Raw genomic sequence first — 15,793 nt, 5'->3', positions numbered from 1 at the left:
AAAAAATTGCTATGGCAAGAGTGTGTAAGATATATCAGAGGGCAGCAAGCCAGGAGACAGGCTACCCAGGAGCCCCCTGCAGTAATCCAGGCTGGAGAGGAGTGTCTAGACTAGAATGAGGGCCTCAGTAACAACAGAGAGGGGACAGGGTCAAAGCCATTTAGGAGTTAGCATCGAGATGACTTGTTGACCGAAGTAAGAGTGAAGGATGACTAATTCTTTGTACTTGGGGGACTAGATCGATGTGACAGGTTAACTGGTAAAGGAACCCCAGGAGGAAGAATGACATGTGTTTGGGAGATCTTGAATTTGAGGGGTCTCTGGGATGTCTAACAGGAAATTGGAAGTGTGGGGGCTGGGCCTGGGTGGGATGGGTGTCTTTGATGTTGGCACCGACCTCAGATCAAATCGTAACTACTGTGATGACTCACAGGATAAGTGCTAAGCAGAGGCTGGCCGCTGTGCCACTGCTCTCACACATATCTCACGAGGGACAGTTCGGCCTACAGATGTCATTTTGAGAAGCAGTGATACTACACGACACTAACTGAGTGCTTCTTATATGCCAGGGCTGGAACCGGTGCTTCTAGTGCATTGTCTCATTGTAGGGCGTTGTCCAGGGCTGTGAGGAAGACTCTTTAATTACGCCCATTACAAAGGAGAAGAGACTGAGGTTTTGGAGAGGTTAAGAAATTTGCTAGAGTTTGAGTCCTCAGACTCTTGATTCATAAAACTGAGCTCTTAAACCATTTTTAATATTGTTTCCTAAGCAAGCTAAGCCTAACTGAAATTCCTGTGGGATCACCTAAAAGTATTATATGCGATGAAGGGAGGGATAAGGGGTGCAGTTAGACAACCCCCCCTCCCCCCTCCCCAAGGAACAATTGCATTGGGGGAGGGTGCGTGGGAAGCAGAAAAGCCGGCTGAGGGGAGGGGCAGAGAGGGAGACAGCAGAAGCAGGAAGGGGTCCAGGAGAGTGCAGGGGCACAGGGGTTGGGCTGACAACGGTACGGCGGGCGCAGGGGGTATTCCAGACACGGAAATTCTGCATGCTGGTCAAGTAGGAGGAGCATTTGGAAAGGTGGCTGTTAACTGCGGTGGGGCGCCCTGAGGTCCAGTGATGAGCGTTTGTAAGAGAATGAACATTAGGTGTTCTTTCAAAAAGTTCAAGGGAGACTACTTAGAGGGGAGGCCAGGTAGAGAGAGAAGGGGCTGGTGAGGGGAGCAAGGTCTGTCTGTGTAGGGGAAGAGGATGTGGGCGAGAGCAGGGAGGTGGGATTGGGTCTGGAGATGGAGGTAAGAGAGAAGGAGTGAGGATAGAGGAAGAGAAGGTGTGAGAGCAACCGGCTCTCAGCTGGCTCTCCCAGGGAAGCAGGACACCAAGACCTCTGACTTAGAGATCCTCCAGTCTGCGGACCCCAGACCTGTTCGTAGGCCGGCATCTCTTACTAAGGGAGCTTAGTAAGAGTGGAGATTACCTTAGGTCACTCACCGCTTGCGGAGTTAGAGCCTCTGGGGGTGGACTCTAGAAAGCGTATGTTTAACCAACTTCCTCAGGAGATTCTTTGGAAGTCAGCCCATCCCTGGCCCCAAGAAGGCACTTAGGAATTGCTGGTGTAGTCCACTCCCTTTATGCTAGCTAGAAGGAAACTGAGGCACAGAGGCATTAAAAGAGTTCGAAGAGAAGTGGGAACTGGGCCATCTTCTGGCTCCTAAATCACAGCTCTGTCCCCATTCCACACTATTGTATTAAAGACGAACCGAGCACTGACAGGCCCTGACACCTCTCCGGGTCCTCAGCCACCAGGACAGAGGAAGTTGTAGGAGGAACTGCCCTTGTCGGGAGAAGTTCAGCGGAAGGAACAGAGGAAGGCAGGGGAATAGAGCAAAGCTCGTTCTCACTCACGAACGCCGTTGTTAGGAGGAAAGAAATTGGATGCAGTTGATTTCAAAGTCAGCACCTTTCGTGTGCCACATTAGCTGGCTTATTTTCTCTCTCACATCCAGTGCATGTTTTCACGGGGTCACACCGGCTGATAGGCTGGCGGTCTGAGATAAAAGAAAAGGACAAAAAGTGGCTTCTCTCCATTCCTCTCACAAACGCAGTATATTCTATCAACCATCCCAATGGTTTGTGTTTTTCATTAAAAAAGTTGGAACAGAATCCGTGTAATTCTCACATCTAACAGCTCACCTTCAGAAAGGTCAACTGAGATCAAAGAGAGTTGCCAAGCTCTGAGAGAGGCATGCCCACGGTGAGGCAAGCAGAGTGTGGGAAGGAAGGTGAGTGGCTGGGCCAGAACACAGAGCCCGCCCTGCCAGGGGTCCCAGAGGTTAACCGAGTGAGCTGCGTCACTCACTCCGCAGACCAAAGCGTCCTTCCGGCGCCCGCCGGGCACTGCAGAGACCTCCGCTTTCACAGGAGGGTGGGAGAAAGGCGAAACCTCAGTGAGTTCTGTGATGAGGTGTCTGTCCTGCCGCTGTGAACAAGTCCGTGAGTGTAAGTACCAGTGACCTTTGGCGAGAACACTTAGGGTCTGTGGGCAGCTGTGCGGCTCAGAGGCGGGGACAGACATGGAACTGGGACTCGGGTGTCATCGCTCTACCATTTACGATCATCACTAGCGAGGCAGCACCACCGGGCAAGATATGGGAGCTCTCTGAGCTTCCGTTTCGTCCTCTTCCCGTCATTCTGCCCAAGCCAACTTAGTTCAGCATAAGCTTACTTGCCTCGTAGATTCATCGGAAGTTCAAGTGTGATGATAGATGCCAGAGCTCTGTGCGCTTTCCGCTGCCTACATTGCACACACCATTGTCTTCATCAACAACAATAACCGTTAGGCTCTCTCTTCCAGAACCCTCCCCCCCCCCCCCAGGCAGCGCAGGGCTGGGGGTCCATTGCAAATGGCTGTCTTCCCACTGCGCTGGGAGACAGCATGGGCATTCATTCTCCAGTGCTGGTCCGCCCAGAGCAGCTGTATGAGAGTTCTTGCCACGGAGCCCAGAGGAGAGCTTGGGCTCCCAGGTAGGTAATCCGAGCCCTGACGTTTGCTCACTCCCCTGCTAGTTGCATGACTCTTGCCCGCCATCTCTCCGCTGCAGGGTTCCCGCTGTGAAATTAGGGCGAAACTAGTGCCGACTATAGAGCATTTTCTTGGAGCAAATGTGGGAAGTACTTTGCACCGTGCTGGCCATGGAGTCAGTGCTCGGTATAGGGCATTCATTTATTATTGTTGTCAATAATTCTGAAGGTTCTTGGTAAAATGTGCATCTTGCCACCTCCCTCCATCAGCATGCATTGATCAGCAGGTGTGGGCAGCGTAGTGCTGGACACTGACCTTCAGAAAGAAGTCCGGTGGTGGCTCTGGCCAGTTGGCTCAGCGGTAGAGTGTCAGCCTGGCGTGCGGGGGACCCGGGTTCGATTCCCAGCCAGGGCACATGGAAGAAGCGCCCATTTGCTTTTCCATCCCCCCCCTCCTTCCTCTCTGTCTCTCTCTTCCCCTCCCGCAGCCAAGGCTCCATTGGAGCAAAAGATGGCCCGGGCGCTGGGGATGGCTCCTTGGTCTCTGCCCCAGGCACTAGAGTAGCTCTGGTCGCGGCAGAGCGACGCCCCGGAGGGGCAGAGCATTGCCCCCTGGTGGGCAGAGCATCGCCCCTGGTGGGCATGCCGGGTGGAACCCGGTCGGGCACATGCGGGGGTCTGTCTGACTGTCTCTCCCCGTTTCCAGCTTCAGAAAAATACAAAAAAAAAAAAAAAAAAAGAAGAAGTCCGGTGGGGAAGGGTTAGGGGTGGGGTCTTATCTGCTTCACCGAGAAGCTCAGTTGGCCGGGCGTAAAAGCAGTAGCCTGGGGTGGTGACTCTGGGCTCTCATAAGGATGATGACATTTCTGTTGCTTGGGCACCTCAGGGGCAGTGGAAGGTGGAGGCATAGTTCAGAATCGTGGTGACTCAAATGGTGTTCTTGAGGCTCTGGGTTCTGGCTGTTACCACATCTGCATGAACTGTGATGTCACCTCATCATCCCTTCCTCTTTATGAACCAGTGGGTGCCAACCCAATTTGCTTCCTGTTCCCTTTCAAAATTTAGAAATGGACCCCACCCAGTTTTGCCCTTGGAATTGAGGAACATCTGACTCACGTATATAATGCCCTATTGATTCATTAAGTGTAGAGTGCCCTTTTTGATTATTCTACATATGAGGTCCCCCAAATTTAAAGGAAGTATGTGAATTCAGTAGATGTGTGTCTCTATTTTCAAAAGGCATTTTGAAATTCCAAATTCCAGATCTACCTTAACGCTGCTAGGCAAGGTCAGAAAAAATGGGTTCTAGTCACTCCCTTTGTAATCTATTACTGTGGCACTGGTGAAACTCTCTACAGATAGGATTTCTACTGATTAGAAAAAGGAATTAGAGAAAATATCTTCAAATTCTTCTCCACTCTAAAATACAGTGTGTCTGTAAAGTCATGGTGCACTTTTGACTGGTCACAGGAAAGCAACAAAAGATGATAGAAATGTGAAATCTGCACCAAATAAAAGGAAAAACTCTCCCAGTTTCATACCTATTCAGTGCAGTTCGATGTGGGCTCACGCACAGATTTTTTAGGGCTTCTTAGGTAGCTATCCCATGTAGCCTCTACAGACTCGTCACTGACTGATGGCCTACCAGAACAGGGTTTCTCCACCAAACTGCCGGTTTCCTTCAACTGCTTATCCCACTGAGTAATGTTATTCCTATGTGGTGGCGCTTCGTTATAAATGCGCCGATATTCACGTTGCACTTTGGCTACGGATTCGAATTTAGCGAGCCACAGAACACACTGAACTTTCCTCTGTACCGTCCACATCTTGACTGACATGGCCATGGGCTGCTCCGCTGTATACACAGTGTTACGTCATCATCTGCGCATGTGCACATGCTGCCATATCATCCTACAGAAACTGGAAGGATTTTACTTTTATTTAGTGCAGATTTCACATTTCTATTGTCTTTAGTTGCTTTCCTGTGATTGGTCAAAAGTGCACCATGACTTTACAGGCACTGTATTCAGATGGTGATTTTTGGATCTTTTCGCTTTCCTTTGGATTGTTAAGATCATACCACTAGTGATCCAGAAGGGGGCAGCATAAGCCAACACTACCTACAGAAGAAAATAAACCATTCCCTGAAGGCTTGAAGTTGTCACTTTTTCAAATTCCAGGATTGTGTTAAGATTGTATCATTGAATGGACTTATTTTAGAACTAAATTTGTTTTAAAAGTAGAGACAGATGAGTCCCAGTGTCTATGAATTCAGTGATGAGTCAACATAGGTAATACAAGTTTTAAAATGTATCCACTGAAGAGATAGCTTCTATTTCCAATTGAAGCCCAATGGTTATAGAGTTTGTATTTTCACATAGGATTTTAATATGCTCTTCTTCTATTCTCTCAGAATAGTTATAATTCTGATTTTTTTTTAGTCCTTCAGAGCTGGGGTCTTTTTATGGTTTGTGTTACCTTGGGCAAATGATTTAAACTTTTTCAGCCTTGGTTTACACATCTATAAATGGGTTTTAAAAGATTCAAATGAGATAATCTATATAAAGTGGTTATCACTATGCCACAGAAGCTTTAGTGCTCAAATTTATTATGAGAGGGAGTTTCTAGTAATTTAGAAGCAAGTTTCTGCTAATGGGATGGAACAGAAGTGATGTTCAAAATGGATTCTTGAAAGAATTTCTAAAAATGCAGTGCCTTTCCAGAGATGAACGTAGCACATAGTGTTATTTGAGTGAGAAAGTGGATTCTTAGTCTACAACCTTAGGCATAACCATCTTGAAAGGCAAGTCTCTCGTCACCTTAGGATCTGAAAGTCTGGGAGTTTTAAGAGTAAAATTGTGCTCATATATAACACATTTAATTCCGTAACTCCTTGGGTGTTGTTTTTGCAAGAGTAGACTAACTATTCCAGGAGTTGGTGAACTTTTCCTGTAAAGGGCCAAATAGTACACATTTTAGCACCGCCCAAACCATCTTTGGCCGTGGGTTAATGGGTTGCTAACACCTATCTTCAAAGTTTCACTTAGAAGGTCACTGTGGTACTGCTTCAGAGAAATGACACGTAGCCTAAGAGTTAGTTTGTGACTCAGGCATCTAAGAGAGTTCCCAGTGGTGACACATGATACATAAGATATTTTACAGTGAAAATTTTTTACATCTGAAAAAAATTTAGAAATTATACAAAAGTACTGATAGGAAAAAATGTAATTGTTGATAATATTTTCACTCAAAGTCAGCCGGGTTTAGCCTTTTAGTATTTCTCTTCAGTTTTCTTTGGGGAGTAAGATGTATGCATGTATTTGTGTGTGTGTGTGTGTGTGTGTGTGTGTGTGTGTAAAGTATTTATCTACTTATTTTGTATTCTAAGTATAGCTTTGTCGCTATTTAAAAAAATTACTATGTAATGATAATTTTCTCAGGTCAGTCAAATTCTTTGTAGTCATTTAAAAATACAAAGGTTAAAAAGGACATAGAATGATCAACTGGTGAAATATGAACATTTTCAGATGAATAAAGAGAGACAAGTCCCTTGCCCGAGGTTACACAGCCAGGGGACTTTAATAAAGAGAAATACTTAGTAATGGTGAAGTGTAAGAGAGGCGGAGTGGGAGCCTCATAGTGTTCCCAGGTCTGCGGTCAAGTTTTATAGAAATTTCAATTTACCTAAGTATGCATGCATACTGTGAACCCTGGGGCCGGGGAAGACTCCTACTAGGAAGGGCTCCTGGTGGCTAACTGGGCTCAAATTAAAAAGCAGAGCCCAGCAGCTATTTCTGCACAGGGGCCTCTCACACAAATTGCACTTCACAGAGAGGCCTCTGCCCTAAACTGCCTGTCTCCATGTTGAACTATCTGCCAGTACTGTGTACCGACCATCCAAGCCAGCCCTTTATAAAGGAGTTCCTGGGGTCCTATTTCAACCAATAGAACTGAGACTTTCCCCATTCAACCAGCGCTATACATCTCTGATCAATCAGATCAGCTCTATTCAGACCAATCAGAACAATGCCTTCGGATCAATCAAACTGTGAGGATTTGGAGTCCTCATCTGCAAGGAGGAAAGACCAATTAGGGAACCGAAGCAGGGATTTCTGTCCGTATAAGCAAGTTCCCCTCTGGCTCAGAGAGCACACTTTCCACTGAAGACTGTTTCCCCAGCTAGAGCTGAAATACAGACGAGGTGTTGCCAGAGCAGCCCAGCCCAGCCCAGCCCAGAGCAGCCCAGCCCAGAGCAGCCCAGCCCAGAGCAGCCCAGCCCAGCCCAGAGCAGCCCAGCCCAGAGCAGACCAGCCCAGCCCAGAGCAGCCCAGCCCAGAGCAGCCCAGCCCAGAGCAGCCCAGCCCAGAGCAGACCAGCCCAGAGCAGAGCAGCCCAGCCCAGAGCAGCCCAGCCCAGAGCAGCCCAGCCCAGAGCAGAGCAGAGCAGTGCTGACTAACTGAAGCGGGTTCTGGCCCCAGGGCCCTCGGCCATCGGGGCAGCTTCAGGACCAGCCCTGCTGTTTCCACAGCTGCACTCGAGCACCACAGCAGTGCTGTTTCCACAGTCATGTTGTGTCACTGTGGAGCTGTTTGCACTGAATAAAGTTTCCTTCTTCACTAGCCCCCAAACTGGGGATTCCTGTTGGTATGGAATTGACCGTTGGTTGATAATGTCAATTAACCCAAGAAGCCTAAAATTAAACCAGCAAACTAGTTTTTAAATTTACAGTGATAACTCCATATGCCAAGGGGTCCATATTTTGGATTTTTTAAAAATATAAATTCATTCTCACTCTATAGGAAAATCTGATATTAATCAGAAGTATTGGTGAGTCCATGACCTGGGAAAGTGTGGCTAATTTTAAGATCCTCTTGTTGTTGTTTATTTAAGATAGATAATATACATATATGGAAAAGGTACAAACCATACAAACATTTTTAAATGAAAAGTCAATCTTGAGGACCCGGGTTCGATTCCCGGCCAGGGCACATAGGAGAAGCGCCCATTTGCTTCTCCACCCCTCCGCCGTGCTTTCCTCTCTGTCTCTCTCTTCCCCTCCCGCAGCCAAGGCTCCATTGGAGCAAAGATGGCCCAGGTGCTGGGCATGGCTCTGTGGCCTCTGCCTCAGGCGCTAGAGTGGCTCTGGTCGCAACATGGCGACGCCCAGGATGGGCAGAGCATCGCCCCTGGTGGGCGTGCCGGGTGGATCCCGGTCGGGCGCATGCGGGAGTCTGTCTGACTGTCTCTCCCTGTTTCCAGCTTCAGAAAAATGAAAAAAAAAAAAAAAAGAAAAGTCAATCTTCCTTTCATCCCTTTGCCCATTCCCAGAAGTACTGTTCTCTTGAAAGCTCTTAGTGACCAGCATCTTTGTGTTAGTTTCCTTTTGTTGCTGTAACGAATTACCAGAAACACAGTGGCTTAAAAGAACACAGGTTTGTTATCTCGTGGTGCTACAGGTCAGACATCCTAAAATCAAGGTGTGGGCAGGGCTGAATTCCTTCTTGATTCTCTGGGAGAGAATCTGTTTCCTTATCTCTTCCAGCTCCTGGTAGTCACATGCATTTCTCGGCTTGAGGACCCTTCTCCCATCACTAAAGCCAGCAATGTAGCATTTTCAAGTCTCTTTCCCTCTGATCTCTTCCTTTATCACATACCCTGACTTTCACATTTTTGTCTACTTCTTAGAAGGATCTTGGTGATTACACTGGGCTCCGTAGCTAATCCCGCATAAATCTTTCTATTTCAAGATCTTTGACTTATGTTGCAAAGTCTCTTTTGCCATGTAAAGTAATGTATTCACAAATTCCGGTGAATAGGTCATGGACACCTGTGTGTCTTATTATTCTGCCTACCATAGTCTCCCAACTGTTTGAGGGACAAATGATTCATTCTTCTTCTCTAGACCAGATTAATAATGTATTCTTATTAGTAAAAACATTTATTGATAATCTGTGTATACATACCTTCAATATTAATATATACATTTTGAAATGTATTCCTCCCAAATCAACGTTTAAAGGATGAAATTTAAATAAATGTAAACAGACACTTTCATTTCCCCCATACAAGTGGACAGACAGCCTTACACCGTCATGGTCAGCACAAGCCCTCTTTGGAGACCGCTGTTCTGGAGCCCACTCTTTCTCTAAATTCAATGCAAACCATTGTCCTGAACATTTCTTCTTGCATCCTTATTGCAACCATGCTTTGTCCATGGCACAACTGTGCTTCAGCTCCAGAATAATGAGGTCCTCAAGAACATGGTATTGATGCCATTCATACAGGTGCAAATTCCAGCTCAACCACCTACAGCCCTTCTGACCTTGACCAAGTTGCTCAAGCCTCCAAGCCTCAGTGTTTCCACTGGCAGGGTGGGATAGTGTCCGCCCCGGAGGGTTACTCCAGAGGACTCAATGTTCATTGGAATGTTAGTAATAGTAAGACATTAGACGAAAACCCTTTGTTGGGTTTGATCTCCTTACCTGTACTCGCTCAGCCCCTACTTCCTGATTCTTTCTTAGTCCAGTTACCCCCAAGTCTCATCCTTTGTAGGTCAAGTCCCTTTAATCCCTATCTTCATTTCCCAGGGCTGCAGTAACTGAACCACAAGCCAGGTGGCTGAAAACAACAGGAACTGACTCTGTCCCAGTTCTGGAGACTAGAAGTCTGAAACCAACACATCAGCACTTGGGGTAGTCCCAGCTTCTGGTGGCCCAGGGACCCTTTGGTTTCTGGCATCATCACTCCGGTCTCTGCCTCCACCTTCCCAGGGCCTTCTCTATGTCTCTCTGTGTCCTCTTCTCTTCTTATAAGGACGCCAGCCATTGGATTCAGGGACTCTCATAAATCTAGGGTGATTGCATCTCAAGATCCTTAACTAATACATCTGCAAAGACCCTCTGGTCTAAATAAGGTCACAATCGGAGGTCCTAGGTGGACATGAGATGGGGGCGGAGAGGGCAACATCCCACCCACTACAACTGCCCTCTCTCAGGATTGTTTTTCTTGCAAGTTTTGGGCGGTGCCTGCGTTTACCTGAAGGTGTTTGTGTCAGAACTCGGGGCCTTGAGGATGTGAGGGCCAGGAGCGCACAGACCACAGGCACTAACACCACCAGACTTGTCTAATCCATACCCTCTTGCTTTAGTGTCGCTACTTTTCACAAGGAAGAGAATCATTGATTTGTGTTTCTTGTTGCTGTCTGGTGCACAACACCCCACTGAGGCTTTTTGGCATTTTCCAAAGGAAAATAAAAAAGAAGAAGAAAAAGTGCTGTTTGGTGTCATGCAGCAGTGTTTGTGTTTGCAAGATGTCTTCTCCCGTTAGACGATTCCAATTTAACATACAGATTAGCTCCAAAACAACCGACCCGGGCTGGCTCTTCTCTCTGATGGCTTCAATTTCAGGCTTAGCCATCACAAATGATTATAGTTCATCAGGACTTTGACTGAAAAGGGGTAGGAGTTTTGAATTTTTACCTGTAATTTCCAGCTCTAGGGGATAATAACAGAGAGAAAAACAATAATAATAACTGAGTTGTAGGATATAAAAAACATGCCAACCTCCCCCTCGGAGTTTTATGCTCCTAGGCGTCCAGCAAGCCGCTCTCCCTGTCCGAGAGCTCTCTCGTACCAAATTATGAGCCTTACACACCCCATCACAGTTCTCCTTTCGTCTGGCATGCGGGGAAGTTTGGGGGACATAGCGCTCAGTTTCAGTAATTATCAACTTAACTGCTTACTCCGTTCGGGCCTTGTCTACGTGTGGCCTTACCTTCTGTTTCCATCAGGAGTATTGCACATATGAGTTTTGCATCTTTCCTGAACATTTTCTCGTGCCTGCTTTTCTGTGACACTGCTCTCCTTTCCTGCCTGTCTGTCCTGCTTCCTTCTTCGCGCCCTCTGCCCACCTGCCCATCTGCCGGGCTCCCCGGGATGCGGGTTCTTCTCTGTCTGGACACGCAGGTCTTGGGTTTCTTATACACTCAGAGGATTTTGAGGGCTTCCTGGATACTGATGACTCACACATCAGTATCTCCAGTGCAAACTTGATTCAGATTCAAATTCACTCACTGAGCACAAATAATGTGTCAGGAAGTGTTGGGGTTCCCTTGCTGAGCAGGCAGAGAGGGACCCTGTCCTCATGTGGCTTGATTCTAATAGTTACCACTGAATGACAATGTTGGCCTGTGTGCCTCCCCCCGCCCACCCCCTCCAGCTGCCTGTGTATACCCCATCATCACACCCAAACTGTCAGGCTTAAATAACCCTCCGGTCTCCCTTCTCTAACGTACTGCAAGTTTTGCAAGGGTGGGACCGGACCACATTCACCTCAGCATTATTGGTGTCTGGAACAGTGCTTGGTAGCGTCTCAGTACACTTTCCTTGTTGAACTCAACTATCAGGTACGTATAATGACTCCACGCCTCTGCTTCAACTTCTCGGTCTCAAGGACACGCCCCTTGAACCCTCCAGCACATCATTGTGATGATACGGTCCTATGATACCTTATACTATTTCTTCCCAGAACTTTGCATAATTACAACTATTTTTCAAATATTCACAGTATTTGTTTAAATGTGGTCTTCTGTACTAAGCTGTCAATCCCCCTGACAAGGTCAGTGGAACAGCACCGTAAGTGCTAGGCCTGTTGTAAATAGCGAATATTTGTTAGCTGGTAGAGTGACAAATGTCCCTGCTGCCTAAAAATCTTGAATGCCTTGCTGGGGCCTACAGAGAACTTAGACCCAATTGCTTGCTGGCCAAATGCCTCGCTCTACCTATCTGTAAAATGGAGATGTTCCTGTGAGAAAATGTTACCTAGCAGATGAGCTTTAGATTAAAAACAAACAAACAACCCCCCCCAAAAAAAAACAAAAACAAGATTTATATTTAAATTGTACCCCAAAAACGATGGTATGAAAAGATTAAACACATCCACCAAAATTCCAGATAAGCTTTGGAATGCCGATTTCAAAATGTGATATTTTGTTCCCCCGCAGGAAATACAAACATTTCTTCTTTTTTCCCTTCCCAGCCTCTGAGACAATTCTCGTGCACAATGAAGTTGAACCAGAACAGGTAAACACTTTTTGGGAAGTAGTTGAAGTGTATGACTGGGATTTTTTTTTTTTTTTTTTTTTTTTTCATTTTTCTGAAGCTGGAAACAGGGAGAGACAGTCAGACAGACTCCCGCATGCGCCCGACCGGGATCCACCCGGCACGCCCACCATGGGGCGGCGCTCTGCCCACCAGGGGGCGATGCTCTGCCCATCTTGGGCGTCGCCATATTGCGACCAGAGCCACTCTAGCGCCTGGGGCAGAGGCCGAGGAGCCATCCCCAGCGCCCGGGCCATCTTTGCTCCAATGGAGCCTTGGCTGCGGGAGGGGAAGAAAGAGACAGAGAGGAAAGCGCGGCGGAGGGGTGGAGAAGCAAATGGGCGCTTCTCCTGTGTGCCCTGGCCGGGAATCGAACCCGGGTCCTCCGCACGCTAGGCCGACGCTCTACCGCTGAGCCAACCGGCCAGGGCCATGACTGGGATTTTTAAGGTCTACAGTAGAGGTCTGCAGAAACGAACCCGGGAGAACAAATAACATCTAAGGTGCAAAATGCATCGTGCCTCTTCTGACTCAGCAAAGGCGTCGGCTCTTGGTAGGAAGAACACTAGTGTCGTTACTCCTCGTTACTCCTAGACATGCAGATGCTTTGAAAAGCAAAAAGAGCGAAATTACAAAAACATGGAAAACCATTGTGTGTTCTTTCTCTGTGGCCCAGGATGCGTGACATCTCGCAGACTCATCAACTGCCACCCTGTCCCGTTTCTTTTCCCAGAGTACCCGTCATTAATGATTATTATTACTAAAGTGATTCGAGCTGCGTGAAGTAGAAACTTTAGGCGGTATAGACACCGAGAAAGGAAAAGTGAAGGACCCCTGTCCCTCCCTGCTTTTCCTCTCTCCTCTCTCCTGGGAGAGAGAGTGCCGCCCTGTCCCGGCTGCTGAGCTGGAGGACGGGACTGGGGACCGGGCACTGGGATATGGCTTTGCCCCCACGAGAGCGAGATGCCACCCGCCAGGTGGCGCTGCTCAAACATGTGGTGTCAGGACCCTTTCAGACTTACAACAATTAATATCGAGAAATTAAAAACTATATTTACTCATTTAACAATAAGAATAACAAACCTGTTATGCATTAACACAAACAGCATACATTTTACGAGAAATAACTATTTTTCCAAATGAAAACATATCAGTGAGGAGAGTGGCAGTGTTTCACATGCACGGAGCCCAGTGTCTGGCTCCGCAGGAGACAGAGAGGTCTCCTCCCTGTGGACACGGCCCATCATCAGAGAGAGGGACCATCGCATCACATGCGTGTAACCTCTGGGAGTGGCAGTGTTTCACATGCACGGAGCCCAGTGTCTGGCTCCGCAGGAGACAGAGAGGTCTCCTCCCTGTGGACACGGCCCATCATCAGAGAGAGGGACCATCGCATCACATGCGTGTAACCTCTGGGAGTGGCAGTGTTTCACATGCACGGAGCTCAGTGTCTGGCTCCGCAGGAGATAGAGAGGTCTCCTCCCTGTGGACACGGCCCATCGTCAGAGAGAGGGACCATCGCATCACATGCGTGTAACCTCTGGGAGTGGCAGTGTTTCACGTGCACGGAGCCCAGTGTCTGGCTCCGCAGGAGATAGAGAGGTCTCCTCCCTGTGGACACGGCCCATCATCAGAGAGAGGGCCCATCGCATCACATGCGTGTAACCTCTGTGAGTGGCAGTGTTTCACATGCACGGAGCCCAGTGTCTGGCTCCGCAGGAGACAGAGAGGTCTCCTCCCTGTGGACACGGCCCATCATCAGAGAGAGGGCCCATCGCATCACATGCGTGTAACCTCTGGGAGTGGCAGTGTTTCACATGCACGGAGCCCAGTGTCTGGCTCCGCAGGAGACAGAGAGGTCTCCTCCCTGTGGACACGGCCCATCATCAGAGAGAGGGCCCATCGCATCACATGCGTGTAACCTCTGGGAGACTCTGCTCTGTATCTCAGGACAGAATGACAGTCACAATGGCGAACGATGTCTCATGAAAATCATTTTAATGTCATGGGTCCCCCGGCTGTACTTCGAGAACCGCTGCGGTGGAAAATGTGAAATTGAGTTCCATTTCCTCTTTCGTCCTGTTGCCTCTGGAAGTCTGAGTCAGCCGGGGGGAGGACTGCACAGGGCTGGGGAGAGCTCAGGGGACGCAGGAGGCCAGCAGCGTGATCTGACAGTGTGCACAGTTCACAGCACGGTTCCTTCCCACCTCCAGACCCCTGGGACCACAGCCCACATGCCTGATGTCTAAGACTTAGCAAAATTTGGGGGGTCTGGGTAAAAGTTTCTGGTTTCCAGAAGTGAAAGAACATTTTTGGGGTTTGTAAGGTTGTCTTATTTTGATTTTGAGACACATTAGGCAAAAGGGGACAAGGTGCATGAAGCCGCTGGTCGTTGGAGGGTGTGGTTGGGACGGGAAACTCACGTGAAGACGACACTCAGGAACAAGTGTCCAATCGTCTTCCCTGTGTCTCATCAGATAAGAGGGGTGGACAGCTTCTTCCTGCTGAAGATCATTGCATCCTCCCTGGGATTTGTCCTGTGTGCACTGATTGTAGCGTTTCTCCTTCGAGGTAAGGAGTTAGGGAGCCCTTTAGAGCTATCGGGACTCCAGGAGGACCCGGGAGGAGGTTGATTCTGCTTCCTGCCCCTTTTCTCCATTCCCCAGAGTCCTATTTTTATCATTGTCTCCATCCTGGTCAAGGAGGGGGCAGGGAAACTCATTTTCTTTAAGAAAATAAAAATAAGAACGTCTTCATTTACTGGACACTAATTCTATGTCAGTCCTGATGCTAGACTCTTGCTTGATGTTCCTAACTCGTTCCATCCTTGTTACTGCCTTCAGTGGAAAGAGCTATTGCTCTCAGTGTCTTGGGGTGGAGGAAACCCCCGCTCAGCCTCCTCCTCTGGCTGGGATTGCCCCAGGAAGAGAGTCATGAACGATCCCTGCTTTTCTTCTTTGTCCCCTTACAGCAGTGGTTCTGAACCTTTCTAATGCCGTGACCCCACAATACAGTTCCTCATGTTGCGGTGACCCCAAACCAAAAAATAATTTTGGTGGCTACTTCATAACTGTAATTTTGCTACAGTTATGATTCGGAATGTAAATACCTGATATGCATTATGTATTTTCCGATGGCTTTAGGCGACCCCGCCGGGGTCGCGACCCACAGGTTGAGAACCACTGCCTTACAGAAAGATTTCTTAACCTGGGCCCACAGGCAGAACCGGGGATGACTGGATCCCTGGAAACCATGTACAAAAGTACTTGTTTGTTCTTATCTGCATTCTTCAGGGGCAGGGTCCAGAGCTGTCATTAAATTCTCCAGCTGGTCCATGACCTTGCACCGCGCCTCCCACTTCAAACAGATGTTTTGGAACACTACAAAAAGGAGTCATGAAGAAGAGTTTATAGTTTTCATGCAAAGTATAGGCATGTGACACCTGGTCTAGGTATAAAATGGGGGGCTTGTACTGTAGCCATTAATAGAAACTGTTTCAAGGTAGCAAATGAAATGACTAGTAATCATCTCAGCCTGTTTGAGCAACAATAGTGAAACTTGTAGATTTTGAAACCTGCCCTTAGTGAACACTGCAAAGGGAAATTTCCAAAGGCATGTTAAGTTTTGGGTATTCTGGGTCTCATAAGGAAGTGTTTTAAAACCCAAATGAGTA

General features: G+C 47.9%; 1 protein-coding gene across 1 annotated transcript in view; it reads left to right on the top strand.

The window, feature by feature from the left end:
• Positions 1-15,793, top strand: part of TIMD4 (T cell immunoglobulin and mucin domain containing 4) — a 44,075-nt gene that overhangs the window by 22,728 nt on the left and 5,554 nt on the right. The window contains exons 6-7 of the mRNA XM_066341615.1: positions 12,059-12,102; positions 14,598-14,691. Of these exons, the coding sequence (XP_066197712.1) occupies positions 12,059-12,102; positions 14,598-14,691 (138 nt within the window). The remainder of the gene's footprint in view (positions 1-12,058; positions 12,103-14,597; positions 14,692-15,793) is intronic.

The sequence above is a fragment of the Saccopteryx leptura genome, chromosome 6 (genome assembly GCF_036850995.1).
Source record: "Saccopteryx leptura isolate mSacLep1 chromosome 6, mSacLep1_pri_phased_curated, whole genome shotgun sequence".
NCBI lineage: Eukaryota > Metazoa > Chordata > Mammalia > Chiroptera > Emballonuridae > Saccopteryx > Saccopteryx leptura.
The sequence above is the reverse complement of the archived record's forward strand: the minus strand, read 5'-3'. Positions and strand labels throughout refer to the sequence as shown.